Source organism: Apostichopus japonicus, chromosome 4 (assembly GCF_037975245.1).
Source record: "Apostichopus japonicus isolate 1M-3 chromosome 4, ASM3797524v1, whole genome shotgun sequence".
Lineage (NCBI taxonomy): Eukaryota > Metazoa > Echinodermata > Holothuroidea > Aspidochirotida > Stichopodidae > Apostichopus > Apostichopus japonicus.
In genome coordinates this window covers 11,243,766-11,267,656 of record NC_092564.1, presented here as the reverse complement: position 1 = coordinate 11,267,656, position 23,891 = coordinate 11,243,766, and the positions used below count along the sequence as shown (strand labels likewise).

Sequence of the window (23,891 nt, the reverse complement as noted above, 5' to 3'; positions counted from 1 at the left end):
GCTTTCAGTCAGTTGTTGTCCTTTGTATTTAATTATTTTAAAGTGGACTCCATTAATTGACTATGTAAAGTTCAGGGTGAGATTTGTATTGCTCATTGTTCCAAACAGAATGAACAAATAATGCACACATGGTTTTGTGCGTTGATAATCCGTGCAATTATATCTAAAAGAAGTTGAGGATGGGAGGCGGTATGCCAATCAGGGTTTATATGCGGGGGGAGGGCGGGGTGGTATTGGGGCTTCGCAACTCACTGATGAAATTCCAGGCAACTCAGTTTTGTGCAGTTTAGACTATGTACAATCTACATGAAGAAATTATCGATTAGTTGAAGAAACTTGCAAACAACTCATTTGCATATTATAATTAGTAGTTGTGATAAACGTTAACTGACTTGCGATAGCTCCTCCCCGTAGCTCCCTTCCCCCAGGTCACAATATCCACTGGATGGGTCGCCACGATGATCAAGATGGAAATGGGGGTCCCGAAAAGAAAAGCAATATGAAATACCAGGGGATTATACTACGTTACCTCAAGTAATAATGAAGTATTTTGTAAGTAGAGGGCAGCATAGCACAAATCAATACCATCACTCATCATGTCAGCTCCCTGTGCAAATGCAATGGGATAAAGTTCTCGATGACACAACACTATTTTCCCTATACTGATGAAGGGCCCCGTACTTTGAAAACTTCTAAAATGCGAAGAAATCCAGTACATCAGCCGGCTTTGGGCGCGAAGGAAATGTGGCCTTTGAGATGCTGTGCCTGTCGGGCCGTAGGTTGTCACGGCCACCATCCAAACTTCCAGATGACATCATGATGCACCTGCAGACGGTATCATATGGGTTGGCAGTCTCTCAGCCAAGACACTCTCCGATGTGTAGCTGCAATGCTCCCGAAGTATGCATCTTTTTCAAATAAACGAATTCGTCGGGTAATCGATGAAACCGGCGAAAATTCGAAGTAAATTCAGAATTGGTGATATTTTTATTCAATTTGTCTTCGTAATGGTAAGGGATTGGTTTATCTTGGTACTCGGGGAATGGGTAAAAGCCGTATAACTGTATCTTGTCACATATTGTGCTGGCTATAATGTACATTAAAAGGCCTGTGCTGATTCGTTCCTCGTCAACGCCTTTACTCATCCAGAAACTGAGAAGAAATGTGAAAAATAATTTTAATAATAATCTCTGTCATTTGTTCTTTAAATAAGAATATTAGAGGAGGCTTATAAGGAAGTGGTCGGCTACACTGCAGGTCCTAAGAAAATGTTTTCTTGTGATGATTGTCTAACTTTATAGAACATTTTAGCGTTAAAGGTTAGCTTCTAGAATGCGATAAGTGAAAATCTCAATATTACCAGTATTCTATGCATGCTCATGGAGTCTGAGCTGAAAACAAAGTCGGTCCTTAATGAGTTACTTCCATCATTACAGAAAAGGAAACATAACATTTTCTCTTATTTTTTTAATCAAATTTTCGTTCTGCTTGCCATGCATTTATGAGAAATAGTCCAAGTCTTGAAGAATTACTTCTATGATCATCAATGTCATCATTACAAGCTGCCACTAGACTATAAATAAAGGCCATTAATTGAAACTTTCAAACGCATTTCAGTCTGTCATCCTCAGATCATTGGTTCTCATATAGGAAGTGAGGGACAGCATCTCCCTTGCGGAGGACGGGACAATGTTACGAAAACCTGAAAGTGTTCCATTTCATAAGTAAAACATTTTTTTTTTGTATTACTCAAAAGTGATTTTTTTTTCTAGTTCGTTGGTATATTACAAGTGCACTTTTGATAATTTAGGTAATGTTCCAGTGCCCCCACAAGCCACAGTACCGTCATGTAATACTGCCCTCGAAATTCGTTCCCAACGAAGTTCATTCCATCAGCCTCCCACCCCCCGGCCTCCCCCAACACACACCAATTCAACCCTCTTCCGCTTCCCTGCTCACAAAGCAGTTCCGGGTAGTCCAAAAGGCAGGTGAGGAGAGTGCTATATGGGACCCCAAGTTCAAGGGAGCCCCAGGGTCAAAACACCCCGTGAACACTTCCACGCACGGCATACCAACTTTTGTAAGTTTTGTTCTTGGAGGGGAGAGGGAGGGAGGGAGGGGGGGGGCAAGCACATAATATCGATCCCATAGGATGTGAATCTCGCACTGGCATAGAAACATGTCGTCGACTGTAAGATATAGCCCCCTTTGTATGTCTCGGAATAATTTGAAAGATTAAATAATCAATTGGAATACTTTAGAAAACAAGCAATTTCTAGGTCATTAGAATTTCACGCAGAAGCAATACTTATGACTTTGCAAAAGATAGAAGATACTTCTAGTCAGGGAGGGATTTATTGCTTAGAGCACCTGTTCTAGTACACTTTGCCTATAAACGAGTCAATCAATATGTTGTCGTTGTACTTACTCAAGAATTTCTGGAAGAACGTTTCCGGGGAACGCAAGTTGCACGTCTTTTAGCTTTCCTGAATTCCTCTCATAAAATGTCAAAGCAGTTCTGATACTTATAGGAAGAACATGTGGCGAAAATATCGGTAACCATAACACGTACTTCCCATAACTATGTAACCTTTCCAGAAATTTTGTCCTCATTAAGTTAGAATTTAATTTATTGAATTTACGATCCAATATGCTAGGGTTAAATGTCAGCACATCTGTTTTGATCCCCACATCCCTTGCGAATCCTTTCATTTCTGCAAAATTGCATCGAATAACAAATTCGTTGGCGTCGATAGAGTTTCCACAGGAACTGTTCAATAAGATCCCCCCGTTACCGACCACTGCGCATGTCTGGTATTTAACGTCACGGAAAAGCTGTTTCCTTGGTAGCAAGCGACGTATCCCTGGCGGTACATCGACAATCGGTATCGCTTTGGAATGATAAAACCGTTGTAATTGGCCACCGATTGCGTCATCTGACGTCATCGTTATGATCTTATACGGATTGAAGAAGGTGAACATATCTTTTCTGCAAAATAAAGCAAGACAAAGCAACTCGAAACTAAGTTTAATCTTCATGTCGGAGAAAAAAAAGATGCTTTTTTCGTAAATCTTTCCTTTAATCTTTGGAGACCGTCGTCATCGCAAAATGAATATTATGGGCTGTTGCTTGTAAAGGCTTGGTATGTCATTGTGTCTTATTTCTGTATTAAGTAAGTGGTGTATAAAGTACTGTTAACAATTCCAGCTCTAGCGGCCCCATGACGTCATTTCTAGACTTGTTCATGTCTTCGGCCTTGAATGAAAAGAACATCAGAACACAGATGTTTCACAAACAACTGAAGATTTTACTGAGTTGGCTTGTTGTTCTTGCATCTACATCACATATAGCAACCAGATGCTTTCTTTAAATGACTTCCATCCCTTGAAATATGTTTAATCGTAAATATTTCACCGCCTATGTTCACACAAGTGAGAGTAACAAATACAATGTAATAGCTTTCAAATTCTCCATAAACTATCTGTTTCATTTAGCCTGTATCCTTCTGTTTATTTAGTATCGTTAGTCACTGGTTTTATTTGTTATTTTACTCGTTTCGAAATAGTTTTATTTCTTGTTAACCTTTTGTTGTTAGGTTTCGCTGGTTTCGCTTTACATGCTTTCATGTCAAATGTTAACGTTTCCGAGGGCCATGAGACTATAACTTACGACTTACCTAGTGTGAACAACTTTAAATAAATTTTTATAAATAAATATTAAATAAATAAATACCCTTGTCATATTTGTCACGTTGTCTGCTGATCAACGTGGAGAATCAAGAGGGAGAGAGAGAATAGAGATACAAAATATTAATAAGTAAATCTCTGCTATACATACAAGGGCGTAGGAACCGGGGGGCTGGGGCGCCACCCCCCTCCCCGGTGAAAAATGTGGAGGGGCGGAAGTATTATTCCGCCCCCCCTCCCCGCTTCGCAAGTCAGAAAACCCCTTTTTCATTTCCAAATGAGAAAAAAATCTCATTTGGAGCACCAAATTGCATCTAAGGCCAGGTGAAAATGCAAAATTATATACAAAATGGAGTGGGTGGGTTGAATTGTGCTTTATTGCACCAAATTGCATCTGAGGCCACCTGGAAATGCAAAAAAAATCCAAAGGGAGGGGCTCTAAGGGGGGACACCCCCTCCTCTTAGACCCCTCCCCCACGCTGCTATGTACACTGTGTTGTGGGTATTGACAGCATCTGTATGTATTGACTGTACACTAGTGTCTAATAACCAAGCTGTGTGTGATATTTTCTGGGATCGATGGTGGTGTCTTCACTTCTGTTACACCTCATTCGAAACTAGGTCAGATTACCGGCATGAGACGTTTCTTTGTGCGCGAGTCTTCACACCCTTTAACAATACAGTAGGCCTACACGGAGTCTGGTTTTGCTATATGCAGCCTATTTCCCCAAACTTCCTATTCTAACTTCAACAATGTTGTCAATACATATACAATGTGGGCATTGACTAATCTCCTGATCCATCCGATCTAAGTATTGTCTACACAAAGCATGGAGTCCTGAGGATAACAGACTCAGCCATCGAAATTAATTCCCCGGTATCAAAACATTTGACTAGAAGGAATATTAAAAGTAGGTTAGTCTCTACCACCTACGCAAAAGTTATGGAATTTGAAAATTAATGCGGTTCTTTTGTAAACCCAGTGCAGTGTTCTTTTATGACGTCACCAGTCGTGTGACAAATTGACCCAAAGGTTAAAACTGACAAAAACGAGAAAACAGCTCCCCGCAATGAATGGATCCAAACAACAACGGATTGACTAAATTGCTTGCGAAAGGCTGAAAGCAATACAAAAACAGAAAAAAAACCCAGAAAGGAAACAAGAATAACTGCAGTTAACGTTTTTCATACCTGCAAGACCTGATGATAGCAAATACTGGACGCGAGGAAAACAATTTTGTTTATGGTAATACCAGAAATGTCACAGGTTAAGCCCAAATTAACATAACATGAATGTTTAAAACAAGGTATTTTCTTTCTTTTTCTTGTAAATTATGACGAAATATGACAAAAATGCTTTACGATTTGAAATTATTTTCAGTATGCCACATAAAGTAATAATTTTAAAAATTGGAGTCAAATTCACGGAAATTTGTGTACGTATATCCAAACCTCCATGCACCTCCCTGGCACCCCCCCCCCGTCGCGCCCTGCAGCATCCCACACCTCAAACCAGAGCTCCTACCTACCTGGGACTGATTCGTGTACCCGTACCGATAACAAATGAATAGCAATAGTCCTTTGTCAATGTGATGATTTTGTTTTTTAGAATAAACTATTTATATAAACACTCAACTGTCACGCTCGAAGTCGGAGCTGGAAAAAATAGTTAACGGAAATGAACTTACAATTGTGTAAAAATTCAATGCGATTACACGTTATTGCCGGTAATATTGGAGATTAAAATATTACCACACTTGATCAAGAATAAGAAGATTTAAATCCCATCTGCGACACGTAGCCTACCTAGACGCCTCTGCGGCGGACTTGTTAAAAGTCCAAGGCTTCTCTAAGATGGCGTCCACGTCAGCCTTTTCCTGAACACTTGATGAATACTCAGCTTCTTCGTAATCAGCCTTGAGCTCTTGTACATGACGAGAACCGCCGCCGCCACCGCCCCTACGAATAAAGAAAACAAGAAAGAAACTTGTAAACAGAGAATGAAATGTCGTGACATATTTCCAGGAGAGTGACGGAGATATATACAGGTATACGTTCATACAAACAAACACGCATACACATACATACACGCATACATACACCCACGGAGGCATACATACACGTACTGGCAGACATACATACATACATATACACACATATACTGACAGACAGAGAAACAGACAGACAAAAATATGATTCGAACGTAACCATGCGACACTTCCACACATTGAATACATTTTCCTCAGAGTTGGGGGACTGGCGCCTGAATTATTGTATGATTTATATATATATATATAATATAGCTGCTTTTAGTTTTAGCCATACGGCAGTTCAGAGTTATCCGTGTAGTTATTGTTAAAACTTTGTACGTAAGGTGACAGCCATCTAAAATGTCACCTGCAGTGGTATAAGCTAACGTTGCAGACTACAATTTTTTACTGGTCCTCATTTATACAGTCGGAAGAAATAACAGTTTGAGTTAATGATTGAAGACTGTAGCTTCCAACTCGACACCTGTCGCGCGTGTCATCGATGAACTTGAAATGTCAACGGATACAATCTTATTTTATTGATCGAAGGGTAATGTGATTTGTAGACACCACGGATATGCCACAAGCACACCATGGCATAGCTTGAAGTCAACCTTGACAAAATTTACGAAGCACGGCGTATTTCAACACGTCGTAATGAAGACAGATCATGGACTTGGGGGAGGTAAAAGAACATCAGTTAGACGGACAAATGTGTTCTCATACACGCTAAGAACCGGTGTTGTAGTAGCTACGGGAGAGAGAGGGGGGGGTATAAGTTCCCCTCAGGACAGTACAGATACATCACTATGGCAACAGTACATACAGTTTGATGGCAATGTAAGCCACAATTCTTGCTTTGTTTTGTATTATACATACATCATACTGCAGTGTCATATATTGAAAGTTGAGCTGCTAGCGAAAAAAAGGCAATACATTATAGTGTCTAAATGTTGGATATTTATAAAGGAAGGAAGCAAAAAGTACTGTCACTTTTATGCAAGGTAGTAAATATTTCCACGTTCAAGAAGCTGAATTTGCAAGAATTCCCTCTCTTGAAGAGAATGATTCACTCTCCCAAAGATTGATCGTTACGGACACAGGCTCACACAGTGCATTTAACCTCTTTTAAAGGGTGTGAAGACTCGCGCACAAAGAAACGTCTCATACCGGTAATCTGACCTAGTTTCGAATGAGGCGTAACAGAAGTGTTAGACACCACCATTGATCCCAGAAAATAAACACACAGCTTGCTACCGTCGATAATTTGACACTAGTGTACAGTCAATACATACAGCTACGGTCAATACATACACCGTGTACATAGCAGCGATGGACATCTCAGGTCTAGATAAAAGATAACAAGGTATCACGTTTCATTTCTGTCTGCATTTTGTAGCGACAAGAAGAAAACTTCAATTGCAAGCAACGGTAAGTTAACTTTTTCAGAGCGGGGACGCGGTTTGGGGCGAGTCTTCAATGCCTTTAAATAAGACGATTCATCGTTCACTTTTCAGTAAACACATTTGCTTTTACTAATGTATGTATATGTGATCTTCCCGCAAGCAGGAACTCGCGAAAGAAGCCATGGAGGCTTATAGACTCGCAAGCTGACCGAAGCCAATCTCTCGGCACACATCCATTTAACGTCCATGTCGGGAAGTTGTTATTGAACAACACCCTTGCCAGACGACACACATTGCTGTCGGCGGGGAATCGAACCGGGGGATCTCATGACTGGGAGACGCCGGCGTTAACCACTAGGCTATACACTCCGCCAAATGTACTAGGATCTACGGCGTTACATAAAGTCGTTACTGTAACCAGGGAGTTCTTATGGAACAACTTCAGCTGTAACGATAAACTATAGTGCAGGTCCATCGACCAGACAAACAGACATATATAGTTCGCTGTTAACATTCTCTCGCACCTAAACAGGTTCGGTATCGTTTCGTTTTCGGTTTACGAGCTCACAGTTTTTCGTCTTCTCTCAATGGGATGTGAATATTCTCCCAAACAAACGTATACTTTCGAAACGCCAACAAGCCATTCGACATTTGACCTTTTACACGCGCGTAAACCTCTAATTTGCACCTGTGATTTTCGTTTTAATGATTTGTTGTGGCTGTCTGTCTCGATTTGTCTGATCGGAGCCAAACGGAGTGTTTTCATCCAGCTTGGCAGCCTCCAAGCTGTGATATACTGGACTACAGAATTACCGGCCTTCCCGCTATGCTAACAAGTTTGCACGGCTATTTTCGTTCAGTTTAACAGTACATGCACAATATAGCCTATAGAAGAAAGAAAGACTGTACTCATCAGCTGTATATGAGGACCTTGTATAAGAAGTTTAAAAAAAAAACATCGTAGACATTGCAACAAGTGCACAACATTGGTGATCAATATTGTTACTAAATAATGCGTTTTAAACTCACCAACATGGCAACCACCTCCCAATACTACCACAAAAACACCCCTATACCCTCCTGCACCCCCTTCTTTCGCTCTCTCTCCTCCCTCCCGAGTTTTCTCGAATGTGTCTGATTTAATTTCTATCATAGTCTATGGCCAGTGAGGCTTCCGTAGTACTTTTGTTTAAGTTTGTTCTATGGTGGAACAAATCAGAAATAAGAACCAATTGGTGAAACTAAAATGAGAACAAGAACCTGATACATGCATATATATGCCTGTTAAAGGTGCAGTGTTGCTGATAATTTTTGTCACCACGATAATACAACTCCGCATTAGAGAATATAAGTCAATTGTTCTACATGGCCGGAATTAAGACTAATTACTTACACATTCATTCCCCGCTCTACATGTACACACAGAGTTAACACCGAATGCGCCAATATTTGAAATACATGAACTAACGCATTGTTACGCGATACAATTCTTTTTAAATCCCTCATATAGCCGCGAGGTCAAGTGAAATGTTGACCCTAGCAGGCAAAAGGAAATTATCGTAAAGTCACAGGTCAGCGATGGATGATAATTCTGAAATGATTCCCACCCTTGACCGTCAGTCGTTCCTTCACCTTTTATTTACATCATAAAGAGGTAAACTAAGGTCAACTGCTGTTGTCTGCGGTGTATCTCTGAAATATATATCCGGACATGCTAAAAATAAGGACTGTTGCCAGCTCAATCTTAATAATAATTTTAATCTGTCACTGACCGCTTAAAGTCACTGCACTACGAATACACGATGCGAGTTCTATTGATTTGGGCAATTCCCTTCATGCGATCAATGATTGAATTGGCTGGACTACCTATAGTCTAACGCATATAAGTTGTACTGTAAGGTGTACCCCGGGTAGAGTTTGTATGTTTATAAGAATAACACACGCATAACACTTTGTAACGTTCACTAACATGTTTACATTGCATTAAAACATGTGCTACTACCAAATGGTATTAGATGTCATCAGCGAAATTTCAGTTGTATGCAGTTAAATACTTTTGTTTGAATTATTATTAACTTATATAACATATAACATTAACAGTTAGGTTTGGTCGGTTAAATCAACGCCATCATCGAGATAGCCATATGTTTTTAATGTGGCATATGTTCAGAACTGGCTAAGCATAAAAAACATAGACATTATACAATTTCCCATGTTTTGTTGTTGGAATATGACATATCAAAACAAATCGACATAAAGTCAGTTCTATCGTTAATATCAAGACGAATACCGATAAAATCATATCGAAACAAATCTCAACTATTTATCCTCTCCCCCACAGTCCTAAAGCTCGGCCAACCTTCTGTTTTTCTTTTATGCAGTGCAAGAAATTCCTTGTCAGGAAACCAACAAATCTATTGTCAAGTATACGCGATGTCCTTGAAAAAGAGTTGTAGCGAAAATCTTGACCTCGCGTTTGATCGGAAATATCGAAAATAAAATCAAAGAGAGGTAAAGTTCTTAAAGAACGTTATTTCTTGCAGGTTATTGTATAACCATTTTGTTTCATATCATATGTATGAAACTTGAAGGAAGTATTCGAATACTGCATGCTTTTGATTATGTTGATGAACTTCAATGGAGCGATTTCGCAACAAGCTGGTTTTTATTTGCTATACCGTTAATGTTTATGATATTTTCCGTTACCAAGGAAAAGCAAATCTGAGAATTAACTCTGGAAGTAATTGCAGGTCATACTAAAGCCAGGTTTACTGAGAAATACTGGAACCGTAAGGAAGGCCGTTTGTGCAGGGCCGGAACAACATGTGGAAACTGAAACGTTCTTTCAGAATTCCTAGATCAACCGTTAAAGGATAACTTTAAGCTTTTAAATTCATTTTCAATCTAGATTGTTAAGAATCACTGCCATCTATATAATGATTGTTTTTTTGAGGAATAACCCTCTGAAGTTGAATTAATTCATGAAATAAAGAAATGTTCACTGTTCAGCCTCTCAAATATTAAAATACAATAAGCTTCACAAAGTTATACTGAATTCATTTGGATGCGTGCTATAGTGACATGGCGAAGCCTAACTGATAGATCTAAAATTGTCCTTTTGAGATAACCTCTATTCTGAAAGTCCAAATTGGTCAGTTCCTCACAAGCAACACAAAACTCAATTGCAATAGAGAAAGCAAAGGCTTTGATGGCCTCAAAATAACATGTTTACAGTGCACTCAGATTTTCAAGACAGGAATAGCAATAGTTGAACAGAAAAGTGATTTGTATACATATTTTTTTCAGCAATTATTATGAAGGCCGCGTAGTAAACTAGCAATTATGAAATTGGAAAATGAAACATAATATTTACCCAGCCCGACTGTCTTTGCTCTCGATCTCTGGATCATTTCTAGCGTGTAATGACCCACTAACCGGGTCCGACAGCCCGGAAGTAAGAACACAATATAAGCTCCACAAGAGGAACGTGCAACACACCAGAGAGGCAACTGTTTTGCGTAGCAACCGTGTGGACACCATCTCACCCCGAGTGTAAACCTGCAGCTGAAAGACCTTTGATGATTCGGACAGTTTTAGTCTTTATCTTGAAGGTTCGTAAAATGCGGTCTATCTTTGTCCGTGAAACGGCAAACAAACTCTGTAGATAGGCTGCCTAGCTAGGAAGGGTGTATTGTCGAGAATCCACACCGTATGCCCGCTGTGAAGCTCAGGTTTTTTATTTGTCAAACGGCTGTAACCCTCTGAGCGATGTCGAATTTAACTTGTGATTTTGTCCCTGACGGGAGCTGCGGTGTATTTCACGATCATCGTATCAACGCCTGCCGGAGTTATCAGACAGGTGTACCGTGACAAAGAATACCCCCATATAGTATCATGTAGCTATCCTACCTGGAAATGAGCAATAATAAGGAATCATTTCTCTTAAGGTTTAGTTGCGGTTTATCATATTTCGTGATATCATATTTAACGAAATCTTGGCTAGACGGAACTTTTGAACTTTGGACTATAACTGACAGATAGACAGTGTTTAAAACTAGATGAACGAAAACTTATGTAAGCCAAAGTCTATATGTGATTATCGTTGCAGATGTCTGCAGTAGGTCCAAGTCATTTGATTCCGGGTCCGAGTTCCGCACAGCCGATTCCGAGTCTACAATCAGCGATAACAGTTTTAAAGAGTTTATTACTCGTTTATCACAGACGCACTTCAAGTATATGTTTGTATCCTATACAGTGGGCGATTACTATACATCAGATGACCCTATATGGGGGGTTATTATACATCAGAGGGCCCTATACAGTGGGCGATTACTATACATCAGAGGATCCTATACAGTGGGCGATTTAACATATTTTCTATACAAGGATGAAAATGAAAAAGATGATGCATGAGCATGCAGCTTGATGATGCATCCTTGTTTGTTTCTTTGCTGTTGTTCGTGCAACAAAAACGTTGACGTTGGGTTGGTTAACATAAAACTTATCTAACTTGAAACTACATACCTTAATAGTCCCAAATATCGGCCAACAATTTTATCTGGTAAGTCTTGTGCAACCTATATACAGGTAGGACTGGCTATACATTGCCGTCAATCTATATACGTATCGTGAGATTTGGGTTTTCTCTGGCAATTCGCTACAACCAATGTTTCTTCTTAGCTCTTCTTGGAAATAAATTGAGACCCCAGCTTCTGCAATACACGTTATAATTTCATCATATAGCCTATGCCTATACCTAGTCTTTTGTTAGGCTCATAGATCATATCCCAAATCCCCAATACGAGTTTGTTTTTTCAAGTTGTGTTTTTCCATAGGCCTATATATAGTTCATGACCTATAAATTCGTGGTTTGTTATAGAAATGTCATTTGCAAAGCATGTTATGTCTAGACTGAAAATCTTTTTGCCAAGTGTACCAAATGGGCACATAATATAAAATAGTAATTCAATTCTTTAAATTGCAAATTTGAACCAAGAAATTGTACGAAAGATTTCTCATCTTAGTTTTTTATATCTTTATCTTAGGTTTTGATATATATATATATATATCTAAATGAAAACGTAATGAGGAAGGAAAATCCAGAACAGTGAAAAAACTTCCAGCCTCCACCGGGATTCGAACCCGGGCCTCCCGCTTTGTACGCGGACACCCTAATCAAGTAGGCCATGGACGCTGATTGCATGTCCAGAGGTTCGAAACCGGTAAGGAAGGTCGTAATTTCACTGTAGGCGTTTGACACCTGTATCGAACAATACTAGTTCTGTTTTTGGTGACATATTTTATCTTACTCTAGAGATCAAACATGATGCTAACCAACTCGAAAAGTATATATATATTTATATATATATATATATATATATATATATATATATATATATATATATATATATATATATATATATATATATATATATATATATACATATATATATGTATATATATAGAAACAGATAAGTAGGCATATCCCGTATATATTGACTCACCTTAGCAGCGATCCTATAGCTGTGGTGGGAAATCTGTAGTAATCCAGTAATATCTGCAAAAAAACTAGCTGTAATTTCGTGTGGTGCTGATGCGAATTTCTGCAATAATAATAAATGCTCATGCAGAGGATATCTTCGGGTTAAGATTTCGTTGTACAGTGCTGAAAATTTTACGGTCTACCGCAACACGTGCCGGTATCTATATAAAATGACACGAATTCCTTCTATAACTATACATTATATTCTGGTAAAACCATTAGCCGATTTATATCAGACAGTTAACATTTGTCGAGTCGTATGCATACGGATGTAGGGAACTGCACCATTAGCCTCGCTAAGTCGCAAGAATTCGCTGCAAATGCTATAAATACATGAGATACGTACTATCCTGAATAGACGGGTTATAAACAGTGACATTTGCAAAGTTAGCAGTAAACACGGATTATTCTTGACTAACCGTACGCCAGCTCTACAAGACGTTCAAACATTTAACCTGCCTGACCTTAAAAACAAGTTGAAAAACAGTTTGAGTGAAATATGAAAAGATGTAAAGCTTTTTCCAGCTGTCGTCCACAGGGAGTCTTCTTTTCACCGATATTCGTATTATAAATTATGATAACTGACGTGATAGTCGAGTATATTTTGGTTTTTTTTTAACTCTGATTGTAAGTGAAGAATTCCGACATTACTATAACAGTATTCCCATATGTTACGTACATTAATTCGGTTATGTCACGTTTCCTGTGGAAGTGTGGAGGTCAATTCATGATATGCCCAGATTAATCGAACTTTCTTTTGAAGTCAGTAACCTTGATCATGACGTCACAGTCATTCGGTGATAACAAAAACAAAAAAACAGGAAAAACAAACTACAAAAGAAGAAGGAAGGTGTAAAGAAAAGAGGAGAAGTAGGCCTATACATTTATGTATTCGGAACACGATGAAAATCTCTGTGTAGAAGAAACGGATATTTGATTGTATTTGGCTGCGATAAGAATTATGCAACAGTCTGGCCCTGAGGCAGGCTTCGGCGCGGAAGAGGGGGACGGGGAGGTCACTAGGGTGATGTCGTGTCATGCAGACTAATGTGCCACGTGATTTGCTACAACTGACAATACATTTTTACCTCCCAATAACGATGGCACAGTTACAGTACCGTGACCGTGCGAGCTAATGGCGAGCCAACAGTTTGAATTTGTCTATAACTATATATATAACTAAATATATATATAACTATAAATATAACTATATATAACCAGAACTATATATATATAACTAAATATATATATAACTATATATAACCAGAACTATATATATATATATACATACATATATATATATATACACATATATATATATATATATATATACATATATATATATATGTATGTATATATATAGATTAATTTATATATATATATATATATATATATATATTGCTTCACTATGGATGGCATTGCTTAAAGCAGCTGTATAGAATTTCATGAATCTTTTAATGTTGTTCTACACCGAAATACCATTACAATGTATATTGTTCATTATCATGCGTGATAAGACAATTAGCGTTTCAGATATTATAATTCAAGTCGAATTTAATTTAAAACTAAATATATATATAACTATAAATATAACTATATATAACCAGAACTATATATATATATATATATATATATATACATACATATATATATATATACACACATATATATATATATATACATATACATATATATATATACATATATATATTCATTTATATATATATATATATATATATATATATATATATATATATATATATATATTGCTTCACTATTGATGGCATTGCTTAAAGCATCTGTATATGTAGAATTTCATGAATCTTTTAATGTTGTTCTACACCGAAATACCATAACAATGTATATTGTTCATTATCATGCGTGATAAGACAATTGGCGTTTCAGATATTATAATTCAAGTCGAATTTTTCTATACATCAATGGGGGATGAAATGTTCAGAATAGAATAAAGTGCCTAAACTAGTCAATTTCCTACGAATTAAACCTTCATTTGTCGCTAAAAGTCTAGGATGATATCGCATTTTGATCCACGCAGCGATAGATACACTGCATACGTTTTGGTAAAATTGCAAACCTAACCTAACGCAAGAAGAAACTGATTCAACTCCCATGGCTTCCAAGTCTGTTGATCGAACTTATCACACATCCCATTCTAACCTCACATTTACCCTTACCCCACCCCTGATACCTAAATAGTACGGTACTCGATATTATCATATAGACCACACTACTGCTTACATATACTTTATTACGTTACTGATTTGGTTTCCGTGTGCATACACCTTGTTTTTGCCCATAACAAACACATGCAGGCGATAAATGTTAGGTCTGAATATTTTGTCGCTTGTTTTTAATTTTCTATGCAGAATCCCAATAATTTGCTATGAGCTGCTGTGAACAGTAAACCTTTACTGATTATACACACACACATGTATACACACATTGGTCTATGGAAGGCGTAAGTTCAAGTTCAGGGTTAAAAATTCAAACGGTCTTTAGTTTGACTTGTTTTGATTGAAAATAGAAAGTTAATCTCGCCAGAGGCTGGTTTTGGTAAAGATTAAATGTATTGTTTATACGAGAGCGCATTCACCATTATGAACAATTTTTGACGAAACCATCAGCGATGTTTTGAAACTTGTGAGGCATGGTACCCAAATAATGTTTCTAAGAAGTTATATGCATTATTATTATTACACAACATAATGCCGTAGCCGTATTTTGAGTGTCCCTAGAACGTCTATTTATATATATATATATATATTTATATATATATATATATATATATATATATATATATATATATATATATATATATATATAATTCTTTTGGGTGCAGAATAACAACTTTCAATGGTTGTAGTCTTAGCATAATTCTTTCTCAAAATATTGTACACAACAGTTTGGAAAACAGCTTTTATTAAACATCGATGCATTACTTGGAATAAAAGTAAATCAATTTTTACCAAGCTCCTGACCAGAGGCAATGAAAGAGGGTTCAATCAAGGGTGTGGGGGTGGGGGGGGGGGTAAGGTGAACGAAACACACGTGGCTTCGATTAGAGAAAGGAAATCACAAAGCTACCTCAAAATAATCCGACATCTTATGGGAAATGGTTCCTTTTATTATCAAAACAGGACGCTCCGAATTTATGAAAAAGGGAAATGTTTAGGTTTTTCACTTGCCCCACTCCCTCCCGTGGATACATAACGTTGGGTATAAGTTATAAATAACATTGGACATGGCTAGGTTAGATATAATGGATGCATTACATGGGATAAGGCTAAGCTGGATATATAACACTGGGTAACGCTGGGCTGGATATAGTCGATAAAAAACGTCGGATAAGGCCTATAGCTGGATATATTCGATTTATAACGTTGGATACGGCGTGTTTATATGCAACATTGCATAAGGCTGGGCTACATATAATGATTCATATCATCTTTGCTGATTTAGTTTCTTAACATAGAAGCATAAACATTTGATTATTTTTAAATATAATATGAAAAGCAAATACACTGCAATAGGTGTTCCTAAACACTTATTATGAGAGTGAACATATTGGGGGTTGAGCATAATCTTTGTGGTATGCTTCCATTTATTACAATCGCCTACGACGAGTAGGGGAGGGGGGGGGGGGGGGTATATCACGTTTTACCTTATAACCTTTAAAGTCCTTGTCGATAAATGAATAAGAATTCAGAACCTCTGATAACTTTCACGATAACTTAATTAAAGGTATGTAGATGTTTGCAATTCGTTCATGCATTATGAATTACGTACTTTATAAGCTGTAGAATACATATAAGGTATATACATCAAGGGTTCTCAATTTGTTAAGAGCGCCACAGTAAAAACATCGGATGCAAGTTTGGCCGCGGATCAGACAGAATTCAAGTCTCACTTTTCCTATCTAACATTAGAGCAATATGCAGGGTAGTCCTGTATAGGGCGCTCAAGCCTATACTGCACCCTTAACGGTCCGCATAGCCACTCAAGCGTACTGTACCCTTAATGGTCCACATACCAGCGATTTGTACAAGATTAAGGGTCAATGCTTCTTTACGACTAAGCAGGATGAAATCTTTCACGGGCCGAGCGTTGGGCCTCGAGCCGGCTGTTAAGAACCCCATTGGTACATTAATCCACCACAAACAAAACGCATTATGCATTCCTTCTATAAACTCAGATGAAATGAACTGTGGGAGAAAGTTCGCACTTTTTATATCAAAACAGTCTTTGAGTTTGGAACTTGGCGATCAGGCTCAAACCAATCGAGTATTATTTCACACAAGAAAGTAAATTGATCATATTGGGATGTTTTCTCTGATTTGTTTTGCATTTAATGATGCATGGATAATGAGCAGATAATTAATATCATAAAATTCTCAACATTCCGATTCGTCGCCTCATATTTAACCCAAACTTTTGCCATATGTGGAGCTAAACGACTTTCAGAAACAACCTTGAGAATGTCACAAAAATTACTTTCTTTTGACTACTTTAAATGAAACATGATTTGTCACAGTTAATGAAATATATTGCTATCATGGAATTTTGGTTTAGAGTTAAAAATAAAATAAATAAATAATAATAATAATAAACTATAAAACTCGGTTTAAACACCTGCTTTGGGTTGTCTTAAATATTTTGAACATTCGCAGAGTGGGTCTGTTTCTGTACTATGTGCAGCATTCTGGTTAATTTTGAAGTCGGCCAATGCTGACTAAACGGAAACTGCAGCTTGAAAGTGTCCTAGAGTTTTTGCAGGTGATTATCACCGACTCTATCAAACGAGGTTAAAGGTTCTTATACTTGTCATTCCAGGACGCTATAGATATCTGACTTCCTGAGTATTCCAGCTTCCTTGTATTACATTTGGAATGTTAAAATGCTGTAACAATGGGCATTCTGCAAGGTGACAGTATTTTATAATTTAGATCCTCCTGCAAGCAGGAACTCACGAAAAAGCCTCATTGGCTTATCAAAGCCGTAAGCTGACCGAAGTCAATCTCTTAGATTCATATTTAACGTCCATGATTATATGAATTGTAAATTGTCAACAACTCTGTAACTGGACGACATACATTAATCTTGGAGTGTCTCGAACCGGGGACCTTATGACAGGAAGGCACCGGTGTTAACCACTGAGCTAACACTCCATAAAAAATTTGTTTGCTTACATCTGATCGCCAAGGTCTGTCTGTTTTACATACTTCGTGTGAATTGTTATCAATTTATATGAGGGTGTATGACAAATGGAGCTGAAAAAGTATTTAGTTTAAAAAAAAATCCCGGAATATAAGTAAGTAAGTAAGTAAAGAAAATAATAACTTTTTAATTTTTAAAACTGATGCAATTGCTGGAAATTGATTTTTAAGATAAAATTTTCAATACCTCTTTATTAGAGATTCTGCTCAGCATGTCGTAGCTGTATATGTCTACCAACAAGTGGAGTAAAGGTTAACGCAGATCTACTTCTCTATATGCCTATTCAGATTCAACGCTGTTTTCTGTATATGTATAGCCTTCGACAACATTTCAGGAAGTTTTTCAAGTTTCATAGACCCTTCAACTAAATCGTTGACCACCCATCCTTGGTTTATCTGTCCTCGCTTGCCCACGTGCCTGGATTGACTGGTCAAGTGAACACACACTCAGTTGTGCACTAATTGCGAAGGTCTACAGCAAAACTTAAGAGTTCGACCTGGGGGTATGGGGGGAAGGGGGTATGGGGGGAAGGGGAGGTCAGGAGTGGCGTTTGTGATATGAAGGTGCAGAATCACTCAAAAAGTCCCGGCAAAAGTGATGGACTTGAACGCTTCTCAGCAAAACGGCACTCTTTAATTACTATTTTCTTCAAACAGAAGGCTGCACATTCTACAGAATTTTAACAGAAGGTCTCATTTAAACAACAAAGGGAGATTTACATTACAAAATTGTAAAAGGGAACATTTCATTTACAGAAAGTGGCCCTTTCAGCAACGTTCCTCCATCCATCCATTCCCACCGTCCCGTACCCTATAAGCTGCAGCTGTCCTTTATCCAGTTGAACAAAACGTTACAATATCTCCCAATGTTTCATAACTATAAGTACGTCAGAAAAGGAACATCGTATCCTCCAAAATTTATTTTCAAAATATTTTCTTTCATTTATTTTTGCAAAATATATTAGGAGGGGAGGAGGTGACCCTTTCCCCCTGGTTTCTACATCTCTTCAGCATCAGGGAGGAGCTGATAATCTAACTCATAGGCCCGAGTGTCCGCTTAACACCTCGTTCAAGACTTGATACCACAGTTGCGCAACTCACTATAATATTCCGTTGAACTTACAAATATAGATAAACACGTCTAATTATAGTTCCCTTGTTGAAGTACGAATTACGTAACTTTGTTGCCCATACTAACATTACTTCGGAACTGGGCGAGCGTTTACAGGAAGCAATTCTTGGATGACTTGATGCTTTGATAAGACTGCATGGTCACTTCTTTGATAAACTACCGAAGAAGCACCAATGTACCTTTCTGTCCTTTTATTGATTGAAGAAGAAATGTTATAAGCAAGGGACATCAACTGAAGCGCTGTGATTATCTCCCAGCTGTTCAGAGAATTAGACGCTGCAGTGGTAGGCCGATATCAACGGATATAATAAACCATTCCCTTCATGTCGCCTAAGCTTTTAGGCTGAAGATATAACAGCGAATGTCACTTTGGTGAAAAAGAAAATCCACGTTGTGATTTATCAAAATAGGAAATTGCAACTTGTTTCGAAGGAATTGGAATGGGTATACCAGGAGTAGCTTTCTTCATCATTAATAAACATGGACTCTTTTCGTTCTACGGTACTTTCTTACATGTAAACTGTGGTAAGTGTATTGTTGGTAGATGTAGAAGTGGCATAGGCTATAGTCTGTAAAGAGTTTATTCGATACACTGGTCCCAAGGGACGCCGATATACTTTCTACAAATAAGCTGAGAGCATACTCCTCAATGTGTGAGCACAGTGGTTGTGGTATAATAAACACTTTTACATTTGTTTGGTAGGAGGGGGGGGGGGGGGAGACGCGTGACATCCTCTCTGGATCCGCGCCTGCCGATCTCTTTCTATGTTTCGACACTAATTAATATTGGACGAGACCCATGATAAGCTTAAGTTATTTTAGCCACTCTCGTCGGTTCAGGTTACGTCATTATCTTTCGATCGAATCAGTTTGAAATAACTAAGTTAACCAGCTTGAAACAGATTTATCTAGTTCGGTTTTTTCATGCTAATAAGAGCTCATATGAACGATTGTGGCCAGAGAGAGGACCTTGAATTTTAAGATTTGATATACGTTAGACACTACAGAACAGTATGTTATAAGGATTGAAAATGTCAAGCTATATACAATATCACATGCATAATACAACGATATATCAGTAAATTTACTTGTAAATGAGGTGGATCAGTATACCGATTACTCCATTTCTTAAATGCGCAATATCAATTATTTTCTCTCCTTTTTTTAATCTACATTTCAGATGTATAAATAAAGAGTCTTGCTCTTCAAAGTCACATTGTATGTGTTCCAAAGGTTGTACAGTATTTGGATAGAATTCAATGGCCATTTTATAACCACAAGTTTTGGCAGTGCGACAGTTATTTACTAAATCATGGAATTCCGGGAAGGATTATGTTGTCATCGAATTGCTCAGAAATGTGTTGATTCTGCTCTCAAGACATTCCTACTAGTTTGTTTCTTTCTCCTATCGTTTTTGTTTCATTTCAAAGAAATAAATTTAATGTACAACCTGGATAATAAATCGAAAGATTTGGCGATTAGTTTGAGACAACGTGTTAAGAATTCCGTCCAATATGGAGATTTAAGTAACGAGATAACAGAGGTTAATGCTGGCGATGTCGATGTAGCGATATTTACAATTCGCGATAACCGGATTCCTCTGCTACCTCGTAAGGTATACTGCCCGACGTGGAATAACTCAATCATTTTCAGAAATGCTCGATTTAACGTCACTGCGTGTAAGAATGCAGATGTGGTTATGTTTACCTACGGTAAAGGATTTGAACGGTACGAATATTGGCAAGAACTCCAGGAACAGAGATCCACTCGACAGTTATGGCTAATGTCTACAGCAGAGGCAGCAATTAATGTCATACCAGTCTGGCCACCCCTCTATATGAGATATATCCAATTCAATTTGTCGAGTACTTTTCGATCCGATTCAGAATTACCGATTCCTTACGGTACATTCACACCGTTTGAGCATCCAGTCAACGTGCCCTTCCGTGCAAAAGAATTAACCGATAAGGAGAATTTAATCGTTTGGGTAGCAAGCCACTGTCCGTTACGCACGTGGAATAGAACTGGCTTTGTTCACGATTTATCGCGGTTCTTACCAGTAGACATCTACGGTAAATGTGGCCCTTTGCGGTGTGATGAATTTGATAAGCGGTGTTTCAGCACTTTCAGGTCGTACATGTTCTACTTATCGTTGGAGAATTCATGCTGCGATGAATACATCACCGAAAAGTTTTGGGAACCTTTAATGAAATATGAAGCAATACCAGTAGTGATGGGAACAAGCAGAGAAGACTATGAAAGGGTCGCCCCGCCTCATTCCTTTATTCATGCCGATGACTTTAATTCAGTTAAAGACCTGGCAGATTATATCAATACTGTAGCTTCCAACATATCTCTCTATCGGAGTTATTTCGAATGGAAGAACCACGGCTACGTTCAAACTCATAAAATCTATAAATCCGTCTGGGAATCTGACAAGCATGCATGTCAACTTTTGGATTATGTTCACAGAAGACGCCCTGTGAAAACAAAAGGATTTGATCCGTACGGCCAGTCGTGGTTTCGTTCTTGTAAAGTCTGTGGAACGCATCGCTGGTTGCAATCATACTATTTCTATCCTTACCAACATATTTACGACCGTTTAACAATGCAGGAGAAACAGTCTTCACAGTAATTACGTAATGGTGCCACATGGACCAGGTACTAGCAGATCAGCCTGAATGTGAATGACATCACGTGACTTACGCTAGGTCCTATAGTCTATATCTGTATGGATGCCTGAATGAGCCCCTTTTCCCCATATTCACTCAAAATGATCTATTTATTGATTGTTCTCTTGAAAACAATTTCGTCCAATAAAGGTATAGTTACATAGTGTTGCCGAGGTACAGCCTGAATAGCGGTAATATATTCCGCCCCGATGTTTATATTTATAGTAGGCTTATTTTGTAGATAAACATGATGATGCATTTGGTGACCACAGAATATTCTGTGAACAAACAAGCTGTTGTTAAAACGATGCATTGGAGGTTCAAGTTTATACTTAACACGTGTGTGTCTATTGAAGAAGGTGCAGGTGGGGTGAGGGTGGGGTGCTGGTAGGCCGTATAGGGTAAACTGATTACATAAGGAGAGAAATTTGTGTTCCATCGATAAAAATATAACTATAACACTTTTCAATACGGCTCTATTAACAACATAGGCACTGAATAAAATATTAAAACGATTTCAAGAAATCGATTTCGTTTTTGCAGCCTTTCATGTTTTGTCTTTGTTAAAAACGAACCGGCTGTGAGGCATGTTAGAATGGGGCGCCCGATCACAATCTGTCATGGTTTCCTACAGCACTATATCTTCTACAATTACATGGCGAATGGTTCCATATCCTGTGTCACGGGTATCCAAAGTCTTTTTGCTTTCGATAGCTTACATCTTGCCCTTAAAAATTCGGTTTGTAGAATCAATACGACCAAGTGAATTCCCACTAAGTGTGTACATGCAGACATGTTACACTGCAGTGTGAGGGTGTTACACCATTGTACGTTCTAGATATTATTAAAAGTAGTAAGCTATCGCGTTTTCCACTTTGAATTCGGCTTTCAGAAGGAAAAAGAGAGAGCTAAATATGTAGGACTTCTCTTAATTAGGGTGTAGGTGGTGGGGGAATTACTAGTAAACTGAGTTGCGCTGAGACGCGAAATCAAATATCAAAGTGCACTTTAGGCCCTGGTTGCACATCAGAAGTAAATGACCAAAGAATCGATGAAAGCTCCCCTTACATGCCGGTCGGGGTATTTTAAAAGTGGTTAACGAAATAACACTCACATTTTCATCGTTATAGGAATCTTCCATGATTGTGGGTAGCCATGGCCAATGCCGTCCCCTAATTTTTTTGTAGGAATGGGAACCTAAGAAGTACTTCTCAAAATATTGATCTGACGTTTCTTAGAACACTGAAATTGATGGTTTGCCTGATTAATGTCGCGGTTAAACATTGCAGAACTGTTGAAGGATCTTTCCACCCCCCCCCCCACCCTATCACCTCATTCCCCTCCAACAATAGACCTCTGTAGTCAGTGTTATCACTTTGAGAAGCTGGTCAGATAACTTGACTGCAATTACTTATCTACTTGAATTGCGAGAGATGGCTCAGTTTTGGAAATCCAGTTACTTTTAAATTTTCTAGAGTATCCTCTCGACCTAAGAATTTGTCACCTCAATAAAATCTTTCCAAAGGTCAACTCACGTCCATAGAACTGCCCAAGATGTGCACAGGAACACATTGTGACAACAGCAGTCAAAACAAGTGCAAAAACGCTGCAGAAGCTCAGCTAAGTTTCAAATTGGAGAACATTGTTTGGATTGGCAATACTTTTCTTAGCAGTTTATCAATTTGCTAGTGCGAAAAATATAACACATGTGTGGGATAACGGCGTCATTTCCTTTCCTCTTATCGCCCTTCCCCCTGAAATCCGGTGAATATTTCTCGGAATGGACTGATTTCAACGGTAGTTAGCCCTAATTTACTGTAGGGTGTATACGAACCGCCCGTTGTTAGTACCGAAAAGTTTCCCGCTATTTTCGTCTTCCGGGAAATTCCTTCAAAGTGAAAACACTGTCACGCTGAACGCTTTCAGCTGAGCTGGGAATAAAATCAGTGGCGGAGCTAGGGGTATTGGTCAGGAGGGGCGAGAATGGTCTGTAGGGGCGCTTTCGACACTATCTAAGCGGAGCGCCACCACAGGTTGACGCGTAGCGTACAGAAATTTTTTGAGTAAAGATACTCCCTAGATCGCCGGAAATTACCCTTACCGGGCCTGGCTAATTTGCAGATAAACGAAGAATAAATAGGTGTCTTCACCATATTACACCAACAAAATGTGACAAATGTCAATCGGT

General features: G+C 38.3%; 2 protein-coding genes across 3 annotated transcripts; one reads left to right on the top strand and one right to left on the bottom strand.

Annotated features, from left to right (window-relative positions):
* Positions 1 to 530: 530 nt before the first annotated feature.
* LOC139966433 (alpha-N-acetylneuraminate alpha-2,8-sialyltransferase ST8SIA3-like) lies at positions 531 to 13,233 on the bottom strand. Of its 2 annotated transcripts, none has more exons than XM_071969418.1 (5): positions 12,628 to 13,233; positions 10,496 to 11,032; positions 5,494 to 5,639; positions 2,429 to 2,989; positions 531 to 1,152 (listed from the first exon to the last, which is right to left on the bottom strand). In XM_071969418.1, exons 2-5 carry the CDS (start codon positions 10,661 to 10,663, stop codon positions 858 to 860), a joined length of 1,170 nt encoding a protein of 389 aa, XP_071825519.1. In that variant the 5' UTR covers positions 10,664 to 11,032; positions 12,628 to 13,233; the 3' UTR covers positions 531 to 857. The 2 variants fall into 2 exon arrangements, with proteins under 2 accessions (XP_071825519.1, XP_071825518.1); XM_071969417.1 differs by having other exon boundaries at positions 5,494 to 5,646; positions 10,497 to 11,032; positions 12,628 to 13,232.
* Positions 13,234 to 19,163: 5,930 nt separating this feature from the next.
* Positions 19,164 to 22,529, top strand: LOC139966009 (glycoprotein 3-alpha-L-fucosyltransferase A-like). Its single transcript, XM_071968649.1, has 2 exons — positions 19,164 to 19,556; positions 20,212 to 22,529. Exon 2 carries the CDS (start codon positions 20,344 to 20,346, stop codon positions 21,664 to 21,666), a length of 1,323 nt encoding a protein of 440 aa, XP_071824750.1. The 5' UTR covers positions 19,164 to 19,556; positions 20,212 to 20,343; the 3' UTR covers positions 21,667 to 22,529.
* Positions 22,530 to 23,891: the final 1,362 nt, after the last annotated feature.

Bases quoted from the DNA above. Each gene is read 5' to 3' on its own strand.
- LOC139966433 (XM_071969417.1), bottom strand. From the start codon at position 10,663: ATGGTGTCCACACGGTTGCTACGCAAAACAGTTGCCTCTCTGGTGTGT. The intron at 5,647-10,496 runs GTAAATATTATG...CTTTATTCGTAG, and splicing joins AGCAAAGACAGTCGGGCTGG to GGGCGGTGGCGGCGGCGGTT. The intron at 2,990-5,493 runs GTAGGCTACGTG...TTTATTTTGCAG, and splicing joins TCCGCCGCAGAGGCGTCTAG to AAAAGATATGTTCACCTTCT.
- LOC139966009 (XM_071968649.1), top strand. From the start codon at position 20,344: ATGGAATTCCGGGAAGGATTATGTTGTCATCGAATTGCTCAGAAATGT.